We start from the raw sequence: 16,895 nt of genomic DNA, 5'->3' as shown, positions 1-16,895 counted from the left end.
GTTTTCTTGCCATCACACCCCACATCGCTTTGTTGAGATGAATTGTAAACTTCAGATAAGTTTTTATCACTTTTTAGGATCGATCAATTTACATTGCATCAAAGTGGATTTGATTTCTCAGACTCTCTCCAGCTTTGTCTGCCCTTGTTAATTTCACAACATCGTTGCGGATTAGTGACGTAAATTGAAGGTGGAGAATATTCTTCCCAGTGTGGGGCTGGGTTAAGACTAAGCTAGGCTGTGTACAATTCAAGAAATTCCCCTTATTTCACGAATTCTTTGACGCTAAAGTGTTGACAAGTTTTTCGCGTTACGCAAGTGAAAAATTGACTCAACGCTGCAAGGAGAATCTCCCTCAAAATTTACTCTTAAGAGTCGAAGTTACAGTCCAAAATTCAAACGTTACTGTTAGGTTTATTGGCGCACTGATAACCTTGTAAATAGCTCAAACATACTGAAAACATTTTCATTCCTTTTTGTATATCTTCATCCTTTGTTCAGTACGATTTTACACACTTCGGGTTTAAAGTTTTCGTTGGGAACACGTGCTACAGCTTACATGACGTATTTCAAATTTAACCGCTGTACTATAAACTTGTGTGTTCGACCCTCGACGAAGCGACATAGCGTCACCCGATAAAGCGACCCAATTTGTGAGTCAGGTAGTGTCTACAACGAGCTTGTCTACAATCTGTCTTTGATTTCGTCATAATTCGCCCCAGTTGTTGTTTACTTTGCTGAGAAGTAAGTATTATGTTCAAAACAGATGAGAATTTAGCCTATGTGTGTAAACTGTAGCCTCGCTAGACTCCTGAAACGCGAACAAAGATAATTGATCAGCTGGGAATTAACTCGGACTCTCCGCCCGATGAAACTGAAGTAATTTCCCCTCGAGTGTTTTTATCGTCATTTCCCATTAGTTTAATCTAATTCTCTGGTATCTTCGATACGATTCTCTCTCGCTTTGTATCCTAAGTTTGCTTGGTTCTGATCTGTTGTGCGTACTTAAAGTTAAACGACGCTCGTCAAATGCAGAGCACTTTCGTCATACGATCTTGCAGGAATCAGTCGGTGTTCTGTAACAGACGAGTTCAAGTAGAAACTCCAAGCAACAGCAAGAGGGAAACTGTAATTTTAAGTTATGATAGCGTTTTTAACGGTACAATATTGGAATTGGAATGCACCAAAAAACTGTTTCTGATCGTGTTGACGTCAATTAGGTCTAATCGTTATCTGTCTTGTTGAGCGTCGATTAGTATTCACAACAAGTAATGAGAGCGTTTAAACTAACAGCAAAATTTTTGCATGATTCCCTGGATTGTACTTCATTTTAATTTTATCTAATAGAAGTTAGAAATGTACTCGAAACCGCCAAGGTCTGTTAAGTAACCAAGTGTAGGCATGATTATATGATCTACAGGCAGTTATGTCACGTATTTGATACTTGCTCGCTTCGGTAATTGACAAGTGAAGTCTTTTTCTTCAGGGTTTATCTTAAAATCTGGCTGGTAGATCACAAGGTGAAACAGGTGAAATTGATCCAATGAAGTCTGACGCGTCATTGAAGGTGACTCTCCTGGCCAGTGAGTGGAGTTCATCAATGGGAGGCTTGTCCACCATAAACAGACAGCTTGCCATTCTGTTGGCCAAACATCCGCAAGTGGACGTCACTCTCCTTGTCCCGCAGTTTTCCTGTTCTGAAGAAGACAAGAGAACTGCAGGAAGCCTCAATGTTTCCCTCAGGGAAGCAGAGAAACTTATAGGCTACAGTGACCCTCTTGACTGGTTGAGTGTCCCACCAAGAGACCTCGTCATTGACATTGTACTGGGTCATGGTGCTAAGCTTGGTAACCAAGCCCAAGTTATCAGAAAGTACCACAGTTGCAAGTGGATTCAGGTTGTGCACACTGCACCTGAAGAACTTGGAATGCACAAAAACTATCCTGAGGCTATTTCTAAAGGTGAAGAGAAGAACACAACTGAAGTGGAGTTGTGTAAGTTGGCAGATGCTGTGGTAGCAGTTGGACCAAAGTTGACAAAGGCTTACTCTTCCTACCTGCGCTCATGCGAGAAACACCAAGATATAATTCAACTGACGCCGAGCACGTTCAGTGAGTTTTCTGACGTGAAACAAGCTGCAGTTGACATGGACAAGTTTAAGGTTCTAACGTTTGGCCGTGGTGATCCAGAGGACTTCAGCCTGAAGGGCTACGATATCTCTGCCAGAGCAATAGTAGAACTGAAAGACAAATCCTACCATTTGATCTTCGTGGGTGCAGCTGACGGTAAACAGGATGAGGCTGCAGCGAATTTGCTAAAGAGTGGAATTGATAAAACGCAGCTGTCTGTGAGGAAGTTCGTGCAGAGTAAAGAGAAATTGAAAGAATTATTTTGTGAAGTTGATCTTTGCATAATGCCCTCAAGAACCGAAGGGTTTGGATTGACAGCATTAGAAGCTTTGTCTGCTGGTCTTCCCATTCTTGTCAGTGGCAACTCAGGATTTGGTGAGGCATTGTGCACTGTACCAGCAGGGAAATCAGTTGTGGTGGAGTCTGAGGACCCTAAGGAGTGGGCAAAGGCAATTGCTGGTGTCCGAGAGAAGGAAAGATCAGACCGACTTCAGAAGATTCAGCAACTAAGGAGTTCCTATGAAGAGAAGTTCAGCTGGGAGAAACAGTGTGACATTCTTGTGGAAAAGATGTGGGACATTGTTCATGGTGAGAATATTTTGAATATTCTTCAAAAGTGTTTTTGGGGGCTACTCGGCGTTCAGTCTCTTTTAAAGCGTCATGGAAAGCAGGGACACCCTCTATAAAAAAATGTGTTAAACCTGAATAGTCTGAATAGAAATCAGCTGTTTTATCGTCTTTTTGATTGGTGCAATATTGAAAAAGGTTTCTTTCTATCTGTTTAGCCTCTAAAAGACAAGACACAGGTTTCAGAACTCAGGAGGCCGGAAATGTAGATACGCCAACCGAACAACTAACAGTTGATTCAATAGTGACTCCAAGTGAGTACCAAAATAGCTAATGTTTCGCACGAGGGATTCATGTCAAGATTTATATCTCTGCTTTCATCGGTTGTAATCCAAAGACATGTCTACATAAATTTGATTTTCTTTTACTTCCAATCAGGACGGATGGCTTGGTGTAATTTTTTTCAGTCAGGGGAAGTTTTACTCCCATTTCACCAGGAAACAAACATAAATTGCCAAAAACAGGGAGACTTGGAGCGTTTTTTTTGCTCGTTGTCAAAGCGAAGCCAAATTGTAAATGCCGTTCCTATAAAAACACTTTTACGTACCGGCTTTTCAGAATGAAGTGGTCATCTGACACAGGTAGAGGAAAATACATTTGGGTAGAGGAAATAAATTTGGGCCAGTTTATTTCTATTAAATCTAACCCTAACCGCTGTGTTACGCAAGCAGTGGGCCATTCGTATTCTTTCTAAGAGGTTTCTTTTCATTAAATAATTGTCTTTCCACTGCAAGCTTTTGGCCCTCTTGACACTGTTCACAAAAATAGATATTCAGATAAAAGATTCAGCTTAGTTCAATATAGTTTAGAACGCAGCTTTGGTTTACAGTTTTTGTTAAACAACGGCTCTTTTCTCTCTTTAAATGACGGGCCCAAGGGTTCTTTTCCCAGTTACACAGTTTTCCCTGTGGTTCGTGGTTTCCAGTGATCTGTACTTCTTGTTACAATACACAGAGTTGTAATTATGGCATCTTGTTCTCTTTTTCCTTTCTCCTCTTTTTTTTTTTTTTTTTTTTTTTTTTTTGTTTTTAGCCACACAGACTACTCCCAAACCGAAGGAAGAGGAGAAGGATAGTGAAGAGGAAGACGAGGAACTGAGGGAGCCGGAAGACACAGACGAAGATGTTCAAACTCAAGACAAAACCATCATCTTCAAGTAAATACATAAATTATGTTACCCATGATCTTGCTTAATCATAATTACACGAATGATTGTGGAGACTTGCCCACTGATTGGTCAAGAATTACTTCAAATTTTGCCATTGTCAACCCACGAGAGGTGATTATTATAGCAAAGCAAACTGAAAATGGCCACCGTGCATTTTTTTTCCAATTTTTTGAAAAAGAAAACAAAAAAAAGTTCCTGTGATATTTATTCAAGAAATTAGACTAAAATAGCCATTATCCTCAGGCTTAGCTAGTAGAATTTAGTAAGTAGAGTTTAGGGACTTAACAACAAGACAGGCTCGTATCTTTATTTATATTGTGTTCCCACAACCAAACAACGCTCAGCTACTCGCTTTGTCTATCACGGAATGAATAGATAGCAAGTAACGCAGCCAATCAGATTGGAGCATTTGCGATAGAACGCTTAGTATCGAATGATTGGACATTTTCCCGTCATCTTCGACGAAGAGTTGCTCTACGATTGATCGTTAGTTCAGTTTTGTTTCACCGAAGTCATTCTTAATTCTTCCACTATACGACGAAAAGTACTTTTTAAAGAAAGCCTCGTCATCTATTCTATCATATTGGTGTTCAATAAACTCAGTCACAAGATTACCGCAATATATATATCTTATTAACCAAGCGCGAGGGCCGTACTGGGAGAATATCGGCCCGAGGTCTTGACAGTACGGACCGAGCGCAGCGAGGTCCGTACAAAAAAGAGCGAGGGCCGATATTCTTTCGGTACGGTCCCGAGCAAGCTTGGTTAATAAGATATTTATTTATATGAGAACGATCCTTCGCAGTAAAGCACTATTTGAGCAATAGTGAAAATCAGACCTGAAAAAAATTTCAGGCCTGTACGGGACTCGAACCACTGACCTCTGCGATACTAGTGCAGCGCTCTACCAATTGAGCTAACAAGCCAACTGGGAGCAGGCCATCAAATTAATTCGATATAAACCCGTAGATGATAAATCAAACAACAACAAACATATGAAACATATGTGTGAACTGCGGTTATGAGACGTATATGAGAACGATCCTTCGCAGTAAAGCACTATTTGAGCAATAGTGAAAATCAGACCTGAAAAAAATTTCAGGCCTGTACGGGACTCGAACCACTGACCTCTGCGATACTAGTGCAGCGCTCTACCAATTGAGCTAACAAGCCAACTGGGAGCAGGTCTGATTTTCACTATTGCTCAAATAGTGCTTTACTGCGAAGGATCGTTCTCATACACGTCTCATAACCGCAGTTCACACATATGTTTCATATGTTTGTTGTTGTTTGATTTATCATCTACGGGTTTATATCGAATTAATTTGATGGCCTGCTCCCAGTTGGCTTGTTAGCTCAATTGGTAGAGCGCTGCACTAGTATCGCAGAGGTCAGTGGTTCGAGTCCCGTACAGGCCTGAAATTTTTTTCAGGTCTGATTTTCACTATTGCTCAAATAGTGCTTTACTGCGAAGGATCGTTCTCATATACGTCTCATAACCGCAGTTCACACATATGTTTCATATGTTTGTTGTTGTAAGATATTTATTATACGACTGAAGTTCAAAGGGACACAAGTGCGGTATCATTCGGGACCATTCGGGACAGTGCCCGGTCCAATACTAAGAGAATATTGACCGGAAATAGAGCAGTTTGATTGGTTGATTTTAGTTATTGGCCCTCTGACTGCCCGAGTCGTGTAATAAACCTAGTTATTATCGTATATCCCACAGAGATACTGTAACAGTACAAGGTGGTCATTGGGACGTGAGAAAGGCTGTATCTCACCTGTTATATCCGCCTGGTTTTGTTGCTGAGGACACTACGCTGACCCTTTTCAGATGGAAACCCTCCCTGTGTTCACCTCCGCTTCAGCCAAACGAAGCTGTAGTAAGCAATGTTCTTGAACTATCGGCAGAAGGCGTTGAAGGTCTTCAGTTCAACAAAGAAGTCACTGTGGGAATCTCGCACAGTGGACCAGACCTGCGAGGATATGAAGTAGTGATAAAGATCTTAATAGACGCAGAAAGAAATGAATGGAAGGACGTTGAACAAACAGTTGACTTTCGATCTGTATCAGGTAGAGGCTGGTTTTTAACGTCGATTCATTACGCATTAGTCTCATTTGATATGAAAATGTAGCTTGTTCCTTTCTTAACTAGCCTTTTCCCAGAATTTCTGTGTCCATGTTTCAGTGTTTTTGCGGTGGCAAAAGTCATCTTTATCCACGCAAGATGATGTTAACTCTTTCAAAGGGTAACGTATGGGCGTTGAAATCAATAACAGCAAAACAACAAAAGCGACGACAACAACAATACTCTACCAAGTGTTTTCCTTTCTTTTTTGCATTTTTGATTCTTGTATTGTAACTTAAATTTTATAATGATACGATTCAGCTATTACGTTATTTTCATATCTTGTACAAAACTAACATTACTGATACAGCAAAAAGCATAAAACAAGAATATCAGTTAAGCATACCTTACTAGATAAGGGTTCCGACCTATCAAGTTACAAATAAAATCAAACGAGCCAAACATGACAACGTTTCAAGGCTTTAACAGGTGAAGTGATCCCCTTTTTTAACAGTGAAAACTTTATTTCATAAACTGGTTCTAAATTTTCTTTGGTGTCTTTCTTTCAGATCTGCAAATGGCTTATCGCGATGATTTTCCTGACTATGCTCTTCCTGTTGCTGAGACAAAGATTACACAGTGTTCCACATTTGCAGTGGTTTGCCGTCTTAAGGCCCACAAGTTCACCATAACCTCAGAACCGTCCACCTTTTCGTTACCAGACTTTCCATTGGTCAAAGTGTTCTTCCCGTCAAATGCAGTTTCCGTCACAGAAGAATACCAAGTGACAGTCACAGTAAGTATATGATGGGCAGCATTAAACAATTTCGGTCTGTACCATTCCCGAACTATTCTTGGACTGGTTCGTTGAATCAGAGAGCACAATCGTTGCTATGGTTCAACAACAAACAATAACAACAAGCCTTTATTTCATCTCGTCTTTAAAATAGCCAAAAAAACATGCTAATATATCCGGTTGCTGGTGTTGATTCTTTTTTCCGGTCAGGCAGTCGCTTCTATCGATCAGTCTGTAATGTTAGACTTAATTGCGTGATATCTAATTTTACTGCATAACACCCACGAGATGTCAGGTAAGCTTTCGCGCGAAAACTTGATATCTTCACACTTGATATTAACACCGTTACTATGGTTATGTAACATATCGCACCTTTCGTAGCAAAAGTGAAATGGTTTGATTTTTCATTGGTGTTCCTACATTAAATGAAATATTACAAGGCCGCTTGGAGATACGAAGTTTCTCTTCTCGTGTTGAAAAATATTTCAACACTCGAAGAGACGTTTCGTATCTTTGCGCGGCCATGTGATGTACTCTATATTTTACCGCCTTACTATCGCTTTTTGTTAGGTATTCTAGTAACCCGGCATAATATTGGAAAGATACTTCTCCAAGCCAGATTTACTTTGCCACTTGTGATAGTTTTCTTTACTTTTCGTGTTTCTACATTACTTTTGAATCTTAACGCCCTAGATCATTTTATTATGTTGCTACGTAAACTCTCATGCAGGACAGACGGTTTTGTCCAGATAATTCACGTTCCCTTTACAGCGTGTGCAAACTTTAATTTTGCCTTTCTTGTAACCAGTCTTAAAAAAATACATGTAGATGTTACGCTGCCGCTGCCCACAATTTACTGTTGAGCCGCTTCCTCGCCCATTCATCGACTAACTTTCTGTAAGAAGGGGGTAGGGTTCTAAAGAAATGGTGGTGCTGCTTCGGTGGGTGTAACAAGGTAATTTTAGTTTTTATCAACTGAATTGATATTGTAAATTGGCACCGTAAGAAGTTTCAGTAAAGAGTAAAGAGTAACCTTCTGGCTTGGAGAAGTTTCTTACCACAATCACAACTACTGAAATACCTTACTAAAGACCACACCGAGGCAGTAACCTTCACCGTCAAGAAAAAATTTTTTTTACTCCACTACTTGTAGATACAAGAATTTCGCAGAAGAGAGTTAAGAAACAAGGAGATGTTGGCCGGCCCGATATTAAGTATTCAGTGCAGCAAGGAGGTCAAATTTCAGGAACCAGTCACTGTACAGCTACCGCTATCCTTGAGAGACACTGAGCAGGGCGCTCAATCATTGGGTATCCCTGATCTGTCATTAGCCCGTGCTCGAGTCTTGTTTTTACCATCTGATGGAACCCAACTAGATTGGACTGAAATTACCGCTGATTCCTCTCCATGGCTGGATGGCACTGTCATTAAATTCAGTGTGAAGCACTTCTCGAGGTATGCCCAATTAACCATCTGCTTTTAAATTTTCACAAGACTTTGATAAGTGACGTAAGTCTCCAGGGTAGCGATACTACTACTAATAAATAAATATTAATAAAAATAATAAATAATTTAGCAATGGACATTCCACTGGGTGGCTCTTCCTTGTCCACTGTTTTCAGATCGAATTGGAATTTGGAATGTTGGTTTTTGCGGAGGGAGGAAAACCGGAGAACCCAGAGAAAAACCCTCGGAGCAAGGACGAGAACCAACAACAAACTCAACCCACATGTGACGCCAGGTCCGGGAATCGAACCCAGGCCACAGTGGTGGGAGACGAGTGCTCTCACCACTGCGCTATCCTTGCTCCCCAACTGGAAAAAACCTCATCGAAATCGAAACGAAAAGAACTCAAAGCAAAAATAAACAAAGGCAATCAGAGCAGATCCGATTATAATTAGAAACACAAGGTCAGCGATGGTACAACTGGTGTTTTTTGAGAGTGTGGCTCATTTTCCCGCAAGCATCCGTATCTTGATCTTATTTGACTTACTACAGTAGCTATAAGGCATCACACGAATCTATGTTAGAGTTTTTATCACCATCGCAGCTGCGTAAATTCGTCCCATTCGTCAGTTAAGGGAAGACATTTTGTTCGCATATGGACAGGTCTACTAATTATTCACCTATTGTATGACCACAAGCTTTACTTTGCTTTTACTTCTGTTATATTTCTTTATTCCGTCTATCGTATTTACTATTTCTATTGTTATTGTTATTAGTAACATTATAATTATCATTCATTATCGTATACGTTTTGAATTGCGAGGAGGTGAATTTATTTCGTCAGCCACAATGAAAACACTAACGGACAGGTCATTCTTTCTCGCCAGGCGAGAGAAGGGGGAGGGGAGGGGAAGGGAGGGGGATCCGGTCCATTTTTGTTGTGTCACAGTAAAATCTACTTGATTCTGTCATAACGCTATGTACTCCTTATGTGATTCCCCCCCCCAACTCCTCCGCTCCATCTCCCCTCCTCCATCTCCCCTAACCCCCTCCCCCCTTCTCCCTTCAGGCGAAGAATTATGATTGACCTCATATTGTTGCTTCGTTGCAGACTTTGGGGCTGGATAGATTGGTGCGTTAAACCCGTCATGTCACCAATTATTGAATTAGCGCGTAACTTTAACACAGAAGATGTACCCCAAGTGGCCGTTTTTACAGCTTGTCTACCAGCAGATACAGAGTTAGGTTCTGCAAGATTGTTGAATGTGTTTTGCAGTTCAAGTAACGCGACAAGGAAGCACATTAAAGATGAAGAGAGATTGTTGTTAGCAGAAGAAAGTGCTTGGGACAACATGGTACCACGCGAAAAGGCTTACGTGTTTCTTTCAGGGAGTGTGGTTCATCCGGCCGAGGTTGCGGATTTGGAAAACTTTTTTGTCAGGTAACACTTTAGGGAAGATTTGCGTGGAACTTGAGCATCTGGGTTGAAATGAAATAATAAAAAAAGAGATGGATGGGAAAGTGAACTGCTTATTACCACCATGGTGGTTAACATAACATAACATAACATAACATAACATAACATAACATAACATAACATAACATAACATAACATAACATAACATCAACTTTATTTCAACATTTCAACACGATAAGTGTTTAAAGATTCGCGCTTATGGGGTCGTGCATTAAAATTAGTCCTAAAAATTGGTTAGCCAATCAGTCCTTTTGTTAGGTGAAACGAAACTGAATCGGAACGTTCAAATTGATCTGGACGAGTGGCTGTTAGTCCATCAGATGTTAGGGATTTAAGATGCAGCATATAAAGCATGTTGAAGACGATATCAAGCTTCTCTCTTATGTCCAAGTTGTGGAGTGCTAACTGCCTCCCGATTAGCTCAATGAATAGAGCGCTAGACATTGTGCGGAGGGTCGAGGGTTCGAGCCCCGGCCGGACCAACACTCAAGGTCTAAGTTACTCTTACGTTACGGTGGAGCATCACTGATGTTCGATTCGCGACGGCCATATAAAAAACGCAAGACTTCAGCGATAGTACAGCTTTATTGAAGCCGTTATTTGTCCGTCAATTACCGCTCAAAATTTTCCGCAGCTTTTTATCCACTTACCTCCCAAAAAAAACTTAGGAAAATCAGCTTTTTATTGCTCTAAGAGAGGACTTTCCTTAAATCCTCCTCATATGTCAAGAAATTGTCTCATTTCCTTACAGGTTTGAAAAGGACGATTCTATAAAGAGGAATTTAAGGGTGCATGTTGTCGACAAAGGATGGCTAAAAATAGAGTTCTACAAGAGCAGAGAAAAGAGGCCAGACAATAAACTGTGCCAACTAGAAATGGATCTCCCCCCTCGAAAAATAGACATTGAGGTAAAGAACAACGTTTGAAAGACGTAGCTCAATTCACAATTCCTCCCACAGATCTTTCACTAGCGATACTTTTATCTCCAGATCGATCGGCTTTCCAATTTCGAATTTGGCTGCTTGAAACGTTCGCGGCCCGGTTGCCGATCGCACAGTATGTTGGGTAACAAAAATAAGCCCGGCGAGGGTAGCCAGCGGCCTGCAGTCCAAAAACAAACCCGTTAGCTCCCCTGGTCCCCTCGAGAGGTTTTGTCAAGACCGCATTGTTTTGATCGACCAATCAACATCGAATGGAAATGTGTTTATTAATTTAAATTTTACTTTGCTTTGGTAACATTGATGTTTTGATCGTTGCTTTGATCTCGTGAATACAGGATGGATCGTCATTGTTGATCTAATCCTCGAATTCGAATTCGCCGAAGTCATTATTTTTTTTGTTCCTGTTCTTTTTAACCTGATGACTTCATCGCTGGCATGGAAGGCATGGTAAGCTTTTAAAAATATAACTAACGAGGAAGACTAACTGCGATACCTTCGAATTCTATCACAGATACAATAAAATATTACGAATACATGTACAATATGAACATATTTTGTTGTAGGTTGCTTCGGAACTTTGAACACTGTGAGGGATGTCTCTTTCGAGTCAACGACATATCTGATGCAGAGCAAGTGAAAGAAAATTTTTCCCGCCCTCCTAACTCGACATTTTTCGGTCACTTAATAAAGCAAATATGGGGAAGCAGAGTAAACCTAGTAAAACGAGGCTCGCACAAACAGAGGCGGGTGAAGTACAGTGAAAATCTGCAGCGAAAATCGCCCTGTAACACCAGTTTGGTTGACCTTGGCTACCCTCGCCGGGCTTATTTTTGTTACCCAACAAGTCCTGGAACAATCAATCTGAGCCTGGAGAAGTCCTGGAAAAATCCTTGAAATTTGTTTGAAAAAAGGGTATGAACCCTGAGTAAAGAAATTAGAATTTCCATGAATTTTTGTTTTTTGACAATCCTTTCTGGAGCTAACTGTGTTTGCCCTATTGATGAGGTACTCACCTCTCTCCACTATGCCCTGGTTTAATTGACTCCTAATCCTTGTGTCACAAGTAGCTTAACCCTTTTTATAACCCCTAAGAGGGACTAACATCTAATTTCTCCTTACAACATCACCCCTGAGTCTCACATTAAGGTCAGGAGAATATAGGAAATGATCATCAACTAAAGAAGCTCTTGATTGTTAATTAAATTCTCTTAGTCAGCACCTTAAGAAATGTTTAGAGAAAAGTATGGAGAATATGCATACTGATGTCAGGGGATGACGTGTTAAGTTTGTTGTTGGCTCATTTCCTCGACTAAGGCTGGAGGTTGAGTAATTTTTCTTTGGTTTCTTCGCAAGGTTGTGGTTTTCTTCCTTTACAAGAGCCTGTACTTTCTAAACAAATTCAACCTGAAGTAGGAAGGTCTTTTTTGGGAACATGTTATGTCTTACATGCTGAAGAAACCATTAAGATGGTTTTTTTTGTTTTTTTGTTACAGGATTCTGATCCATCTAGTGAAGTTTGTACATCACAAAAATCTTTACAACAAAAAAATTATGGTAAGACAGACTGAATTCACTGCTTTAAGTTTTTTGCCATGTTAGCTTACCTCCGGCCTTGAACACTGATTGATATAATTGGACCATTACACGCTTCTGGTTGGAATCATTGTTCTTTGCTTACAGTGTGATTGATTGATTTTGTACAGAGATCCCAGTAAAAAGACCGTATCAGTAGTGGTTCTATAGAAATTATTTCTTTTTTCTTTTTGTAGTAAAACAAGGCACACCAACAGATAATGAATTGGAACAATTAGCCTCCCAAATTGGTAAAAAGTGGATAAAGCTTGGGCGTCGCCTCGACGTCGAGGATGCAAAGCTAGAGGATATAGGACAAAGACCAGAGGGTCTGGACGAGAAAGCATATGACATGTTAAAACACTGGAAACAGAAGAAAGGTTGCATAGCAACTTTCCAAGTTTTGAATGCTGCATTACAGGACGAACTTGTACAGCGCAAAGACCTAGCTGAAAATTTTTGTTACCACCAAGGTAATTATTTTCAAGAATGTCGCTTTGTTCAAAATTGTTGTTATGAGTTATTTTAAATTACTATTTTTATTGCCTGGCATGGAGTCGCTTAGGAAGCAGTCTCAGAAATTTCCATAATTATGTGCCCACTGAGAGCTGCATAAATTATCTTCAACTTGGCAACCAGTGCTAGTGCGTATGAGTAATAAGATGTTACTTCCTGATTTAACTTCCAGGTAAGCTAACTATTTCGTAGCGTAACAAAACGTAAATTATTGTAACGTACCGTCACGTTATCAGTCTCTAGAAGAAGGCAGTACCTCAAAACTAGCCCAGATCGCCTCAATCCGACTACAAGGCTTAATATCAAGGGACATTAATCTATATCATGTCTCTTGGCTCTAAACAAAAAATTAGGAATGTATGAACATGTTTTTATGGAAAACTTGAAACTGCAAAAAACTGACTCCACTATTAGGGAGGGATCAGTAACTGGTGCCTCTTATTTTTATACATTGTGGCCAAAAATTCAAAGAAAAAAAGTTAGAAAACAGTTATGTTAGGTAAACACGAGAAGGAAGGATAAGAATAAGGATAGTTGGTATCAAGCCGGACAAACCAGTTGGCGATCTTGAATTCTGATCAAGGAGCTGAGCTTAGGACCATCAAGAACAGTCTCGGCTATCGGCCAGAGCAGCTAGGAGTTCAAACCTGGGTATCACTTAACATCCAGAGCCCCTAGAACTATTTTGTAAGGGTTATTTTTCAGTTGTGGTACTTTTTGGTACGTGTAGTTTGTCCCTCTTAATTAATCAGGGTCGTTAAAAAGATTTTAGTTGAGTAGCTTGACTATGAACAATGATACAAAGTACGCGGCACAATGTTATGCCGCTAGGCTGTGAATTTAGCCACATGCATTCGGAGTAGCCGGCTTGTTTTTCAGAGTAGACAGTATAATGCGCCGCGTGTCGGGCTTTTTTGACAACCCTGCACTGTACATAAAGACCACATCCTTCCTTCATAATTGAGAAAGGCATAGTTCAAGTTCAAGTTCAAGTTCAGGTTCATTTATTTGTTTAAGCAGGTTGATTAATTGGCAGCTGTAATAGCTGATGTGGACCTGCTGTCCTAACCCACCCATCCCACCCCAGGGGAGGACATCCATCACACAGTAATCTCGTGTGTGGGAAATTAACGTCTCCTACCCCCAACCCTGCAGGAGACGGAACCTCCATTTATTCGTCCCTATCCGAGAAGACTAGAATATCTAACCATTTCTTGATGTTATAGAAAGGTAGCAAATTCTTCTCAATTATTTTAAGACCTTGAGTGTTGGTCCGGCAAAAGTATCAATAACACACGGCAATTGACTTCCCCAAAGAACTTCACACAGGTTATAAGACGATCCAGCAGTTGCTCCTCTTCTTAACTTTCAATCTAAGGCCAGCGCTTTGTGAAAATGGTACTTTTGATAATATTTTGTGCTAGTGAGACATATATTATTATTCACATCTCTGATTTCTTGTCTTAGAATCCAAAGACATTTAGGAACAAAGTGACACTTTTCAGAAGAATAAATGTACAGATAAAAGATTCAGCTAAATTCACTATATTTTAGAACGCGGTTTTGCTGAACAACTTCTGAACTTTGTTTGAATTACTGGCCCTACGGTTTTTTTTTTTCCAGTTACACAGATATGTTAGAGTGCAGACCTTGACGTAAATTGTTCTTTACTTCTTCTTCTCTTTTGGTTATTGGTGTGATGGTTCGCACATAAAAAGTCTCTTGCAGTTTATCTCTTCAATGCTCAGTTGTTGAACAAAACATCCGTTGTTTGGTCGTCGAAGGTCTTCTTTGCCTTTTTACCCTCCAAGTTACTCATACTTGTTTAAGAATTGTTATTTTCCAGCTGACAATTGTTACGCTTCTTTCATGCTGTCAGATTAAAAAAACTTTTTGTCCCTTCTAGGTTCTCATGACCGAATCATCCGGGAACTTCAGCAGATGCAACTTGATGCAAGCAAAGTCAAGAGCAGAACAGATCTATCATTGGGGCTGAGGACTACTGCATCAGACAAGGGCTTCATGATATCTGACAATCAAGGATCAGGAAATTGCATGTTCTATGCCTTGTCAGAACAACTGGAAATTGTTAAAGGAATCAAAATCCCACCTGGCAGATTAAGACAAACCTTGGTTCAGCACCTTAGAAGTAACCCCAAACTAGTAAGTTGATGTTGGTATTTCTAACATAGTTACTTACGGTTCTTTTTGAGGTTAAGTGTGTATACGGGTCAACACCACCAGAGCCTATCCCAGTGTTTACAGCATAACTTTATTATTTAAGAAGCCTCACAATGATGTTGGTTACAATTGAATCCATTTGTTACTTAATGTGGGCCTCCGAAGTAGCAGACTTTTACGGTTTTAGTCATTTGAATATTTTGGTTTAAAAAATGCCCTCTCTTAAACATCTATCAGATAACACTAAACAAAACTCCAGTTATTCTCTTAATGATGGATCTTTCCTGTTGTTTTTCTGCTGTTTGCGAATCGTTGCTGTTCTACAATAAATGCTAATTAAAGGTTGTCTCGTACCATTCTTAAAAAAATTACTCCATGACTCGTACTCCGCGCGCTCAAGTTCCTATCAACAATCCTCTTTAAGTTTGTTTCTTTAACTGATTTTCTTACAGCCGGATGGAACAGATTTGTTTCACTTTGTCCCTGGACATAAAACATGGACTGAATACTTAACACACATGGAACAAGATGGCGCTTGGGGTGATCACGTGATTCTGTGTGCCGCAGCAAACTACTATAAAACGTGCATTCGTGTGGTCAGCAGTCTACCCCATAGCAATGATGTAATGATTCCGCCATATTGTCCAGTTGACGAAAGCAAAGCACTTGTACTGGGACATATTCATGAGGTGCACTATGTCAGCCTTCAACCCGCTCAAGGTACAGCTCATTACATTAGATAGAGATAGCTTTATCAAGGAGTAAAATCATTGCAGTCCCCGGGCCGGCTGAAATGTGACTTACTTTACAATGGAACTAAACGTCATCTATAAATTATGATAAACTACTTAAAAAGAAGAAAACCGTAAAATGTTACGTAAAATTTGTTACCACCAAGGTAATTATTTTCAAGAATGTTGCTTAGTTCAAAATTGTTGTTATGAATTATTTTAAATTACTATTTTTATTGCCTGGCATGGAGTCGCTTAGGAAGCAGTCTCAGAAATTTCCATAATTATGCGCTCACTGAGGGCTGCATAAATTATCTTTAACTTGGCAACCAGTGTTAGTGCGTATGAGTAATAAGATGTTACTTCCTGATTTAACGTCTAGGTATGCTAACGATTTCGTAGCGTAACGAAACGTAAATTATTGTAACGTACCGTCACGTTATCAGTCTCTAGAAGAAGGCAGTACCTCAAAACTAGCCCAGATCGTCTCAATCCGACTACAAGGCTTAATATCAAGGGAAAGTAATCTATTTCATGTCTCTTGGCTCTAAGCAAAAAATTAGGAATGTATGAACATGTTTTTATGGAAAACTTGGAACCGCAAAAAACTGACTCCACTATTAGGGAAGGATCAGTAACTGGTGCCTCTTATTTTTATACATTGTGGCCAAAAATTCAAAGAAAAAAAATTAGAAAACAGTTATGTTAGGTAAACATGAGAAGGAAGGATAAGAATAAGGATAGATGAGAACAGGCTGGACAAACCAGTTGGCGATCTTGAATTCTGACCAAGGAGCTGAGGTTAGGACCATCAAGAACAGTCTCGGCTATCGGCCAGAGCAGCTAGGAGTTCAAACCTGGGTATCACTTAACATCCAGAGCCCCTAGAACTATTTTCTAAGGGTTATTTTTCAGTTGGGGTACTTTTTGGTTCGTTTAGTTTGTCCCTCTTAATTAATCAGGGTCGTTAAAAAGATTTCAGTTGAGTAGCTTGACTGTGAACAATGATACAAAGTACGCGGCACAATGTTATGCCGCTAGGCTGTGAATTTAGCCACATGCATTCGGAGTAGCCGGCGCGTTTTTCAGAGTAGACAGTAAAATGCGCCGCGTGTCGGGCTTTTTTGACAACCCTGCACTGTACATAAAGACCACATCCTCCCTTCATAATTGTGAAAGGCATAAACTTTGAACATGCACCAAGCACGAGAAACTTTGAACATGCACCAAGCGCGGG

The 16,895-nt window shown here is 40.1% G+C and overlaps 1 protein-coding gene across 2 annotated transcripts in view; it reads left to right on the top strand.

The window, feature by feature from the left end:
* The first annotated feature begins 638 nt into the window (after positions 1-638).
* LOC148740369 (uncharacterized) overlaps positions 639-16,895 on the top strand; it is a 19,352-nt gene continuing 3,095 nt past the window's right edge. Inside the window, exons 1-13 of one of the 2 annotated variants that reach the window (XM_088750497.1) lie at positions 639-744; positions 1,487-2,717; positions 2,915-3,010; positions 3,789-3,912; positions 5,657-6,003; positions 6,568-6,794; positions 7,948-8,249; positions 9,352-9,681; positions 10,469-10,625; positions 12,152-12,212; positions 12,428-12,703; positions 14,653-14,909; positions 15,380-16,895. The exon at positions 15,380-16,895 is cut by the window's right edge and continues 246 nt beyond it. In XM_088750497.1, coding sequence (XP_088606623.1) covers positions 1,544-2,717; positions 2,915-3,010; positions 3,789-3,912; positions 5,657-6,003; positions 6,568-6,794; positions 7,948-8,249; positions 9,352-9,681; positions 10,469-10,625; positions 12,152-12,212; positions 12,428-12,703; positions 14,653-14,909; positions 15,380-15,670 — 3,642 coding nt within the window. In that variant the 5' untranslated portion in view covers positions 639-744; positions 1,487-1,543 and the 3' untranslated portion in view covers positions 15,671-16,895. The remainder of the gene's footprint in view (positions 745-1,486; positions 2,718-2,914; positions 3,011-3,788; positions 3,913-5,656; positions 6,004-6,567; positions 6,795-7,947; positions 8,250-9,351; positions 9,682-10,468; positions 10,626-12,151; positions 12,213-12,427; positions 12,704-14,652; positions 14,910-15,379) is intronic. The other variant, XM_088750498.1, reaches the window with a different exon arrangement.

The sequence above is a fragment of the Stylophora pistillata genome, chromosome 2 (genome assembly GCF_964205215.1).
Source record: "Stylophora pistillata chromosome 2, jaStyPist1.2, whole genome shotgun sequence".
Lineage (NCBI taxonomy): Eukaryota > Metazoa > Cnidaria > Anthozoa > Scleractinia > Pocilloporidae > Stylophora > Stylophora pistillata.
The sequence above is the reverse complement of the archived record's forward strand: the minus strand, read 5'-3'. Positions and strand labels throughout refer to the sequence as shown.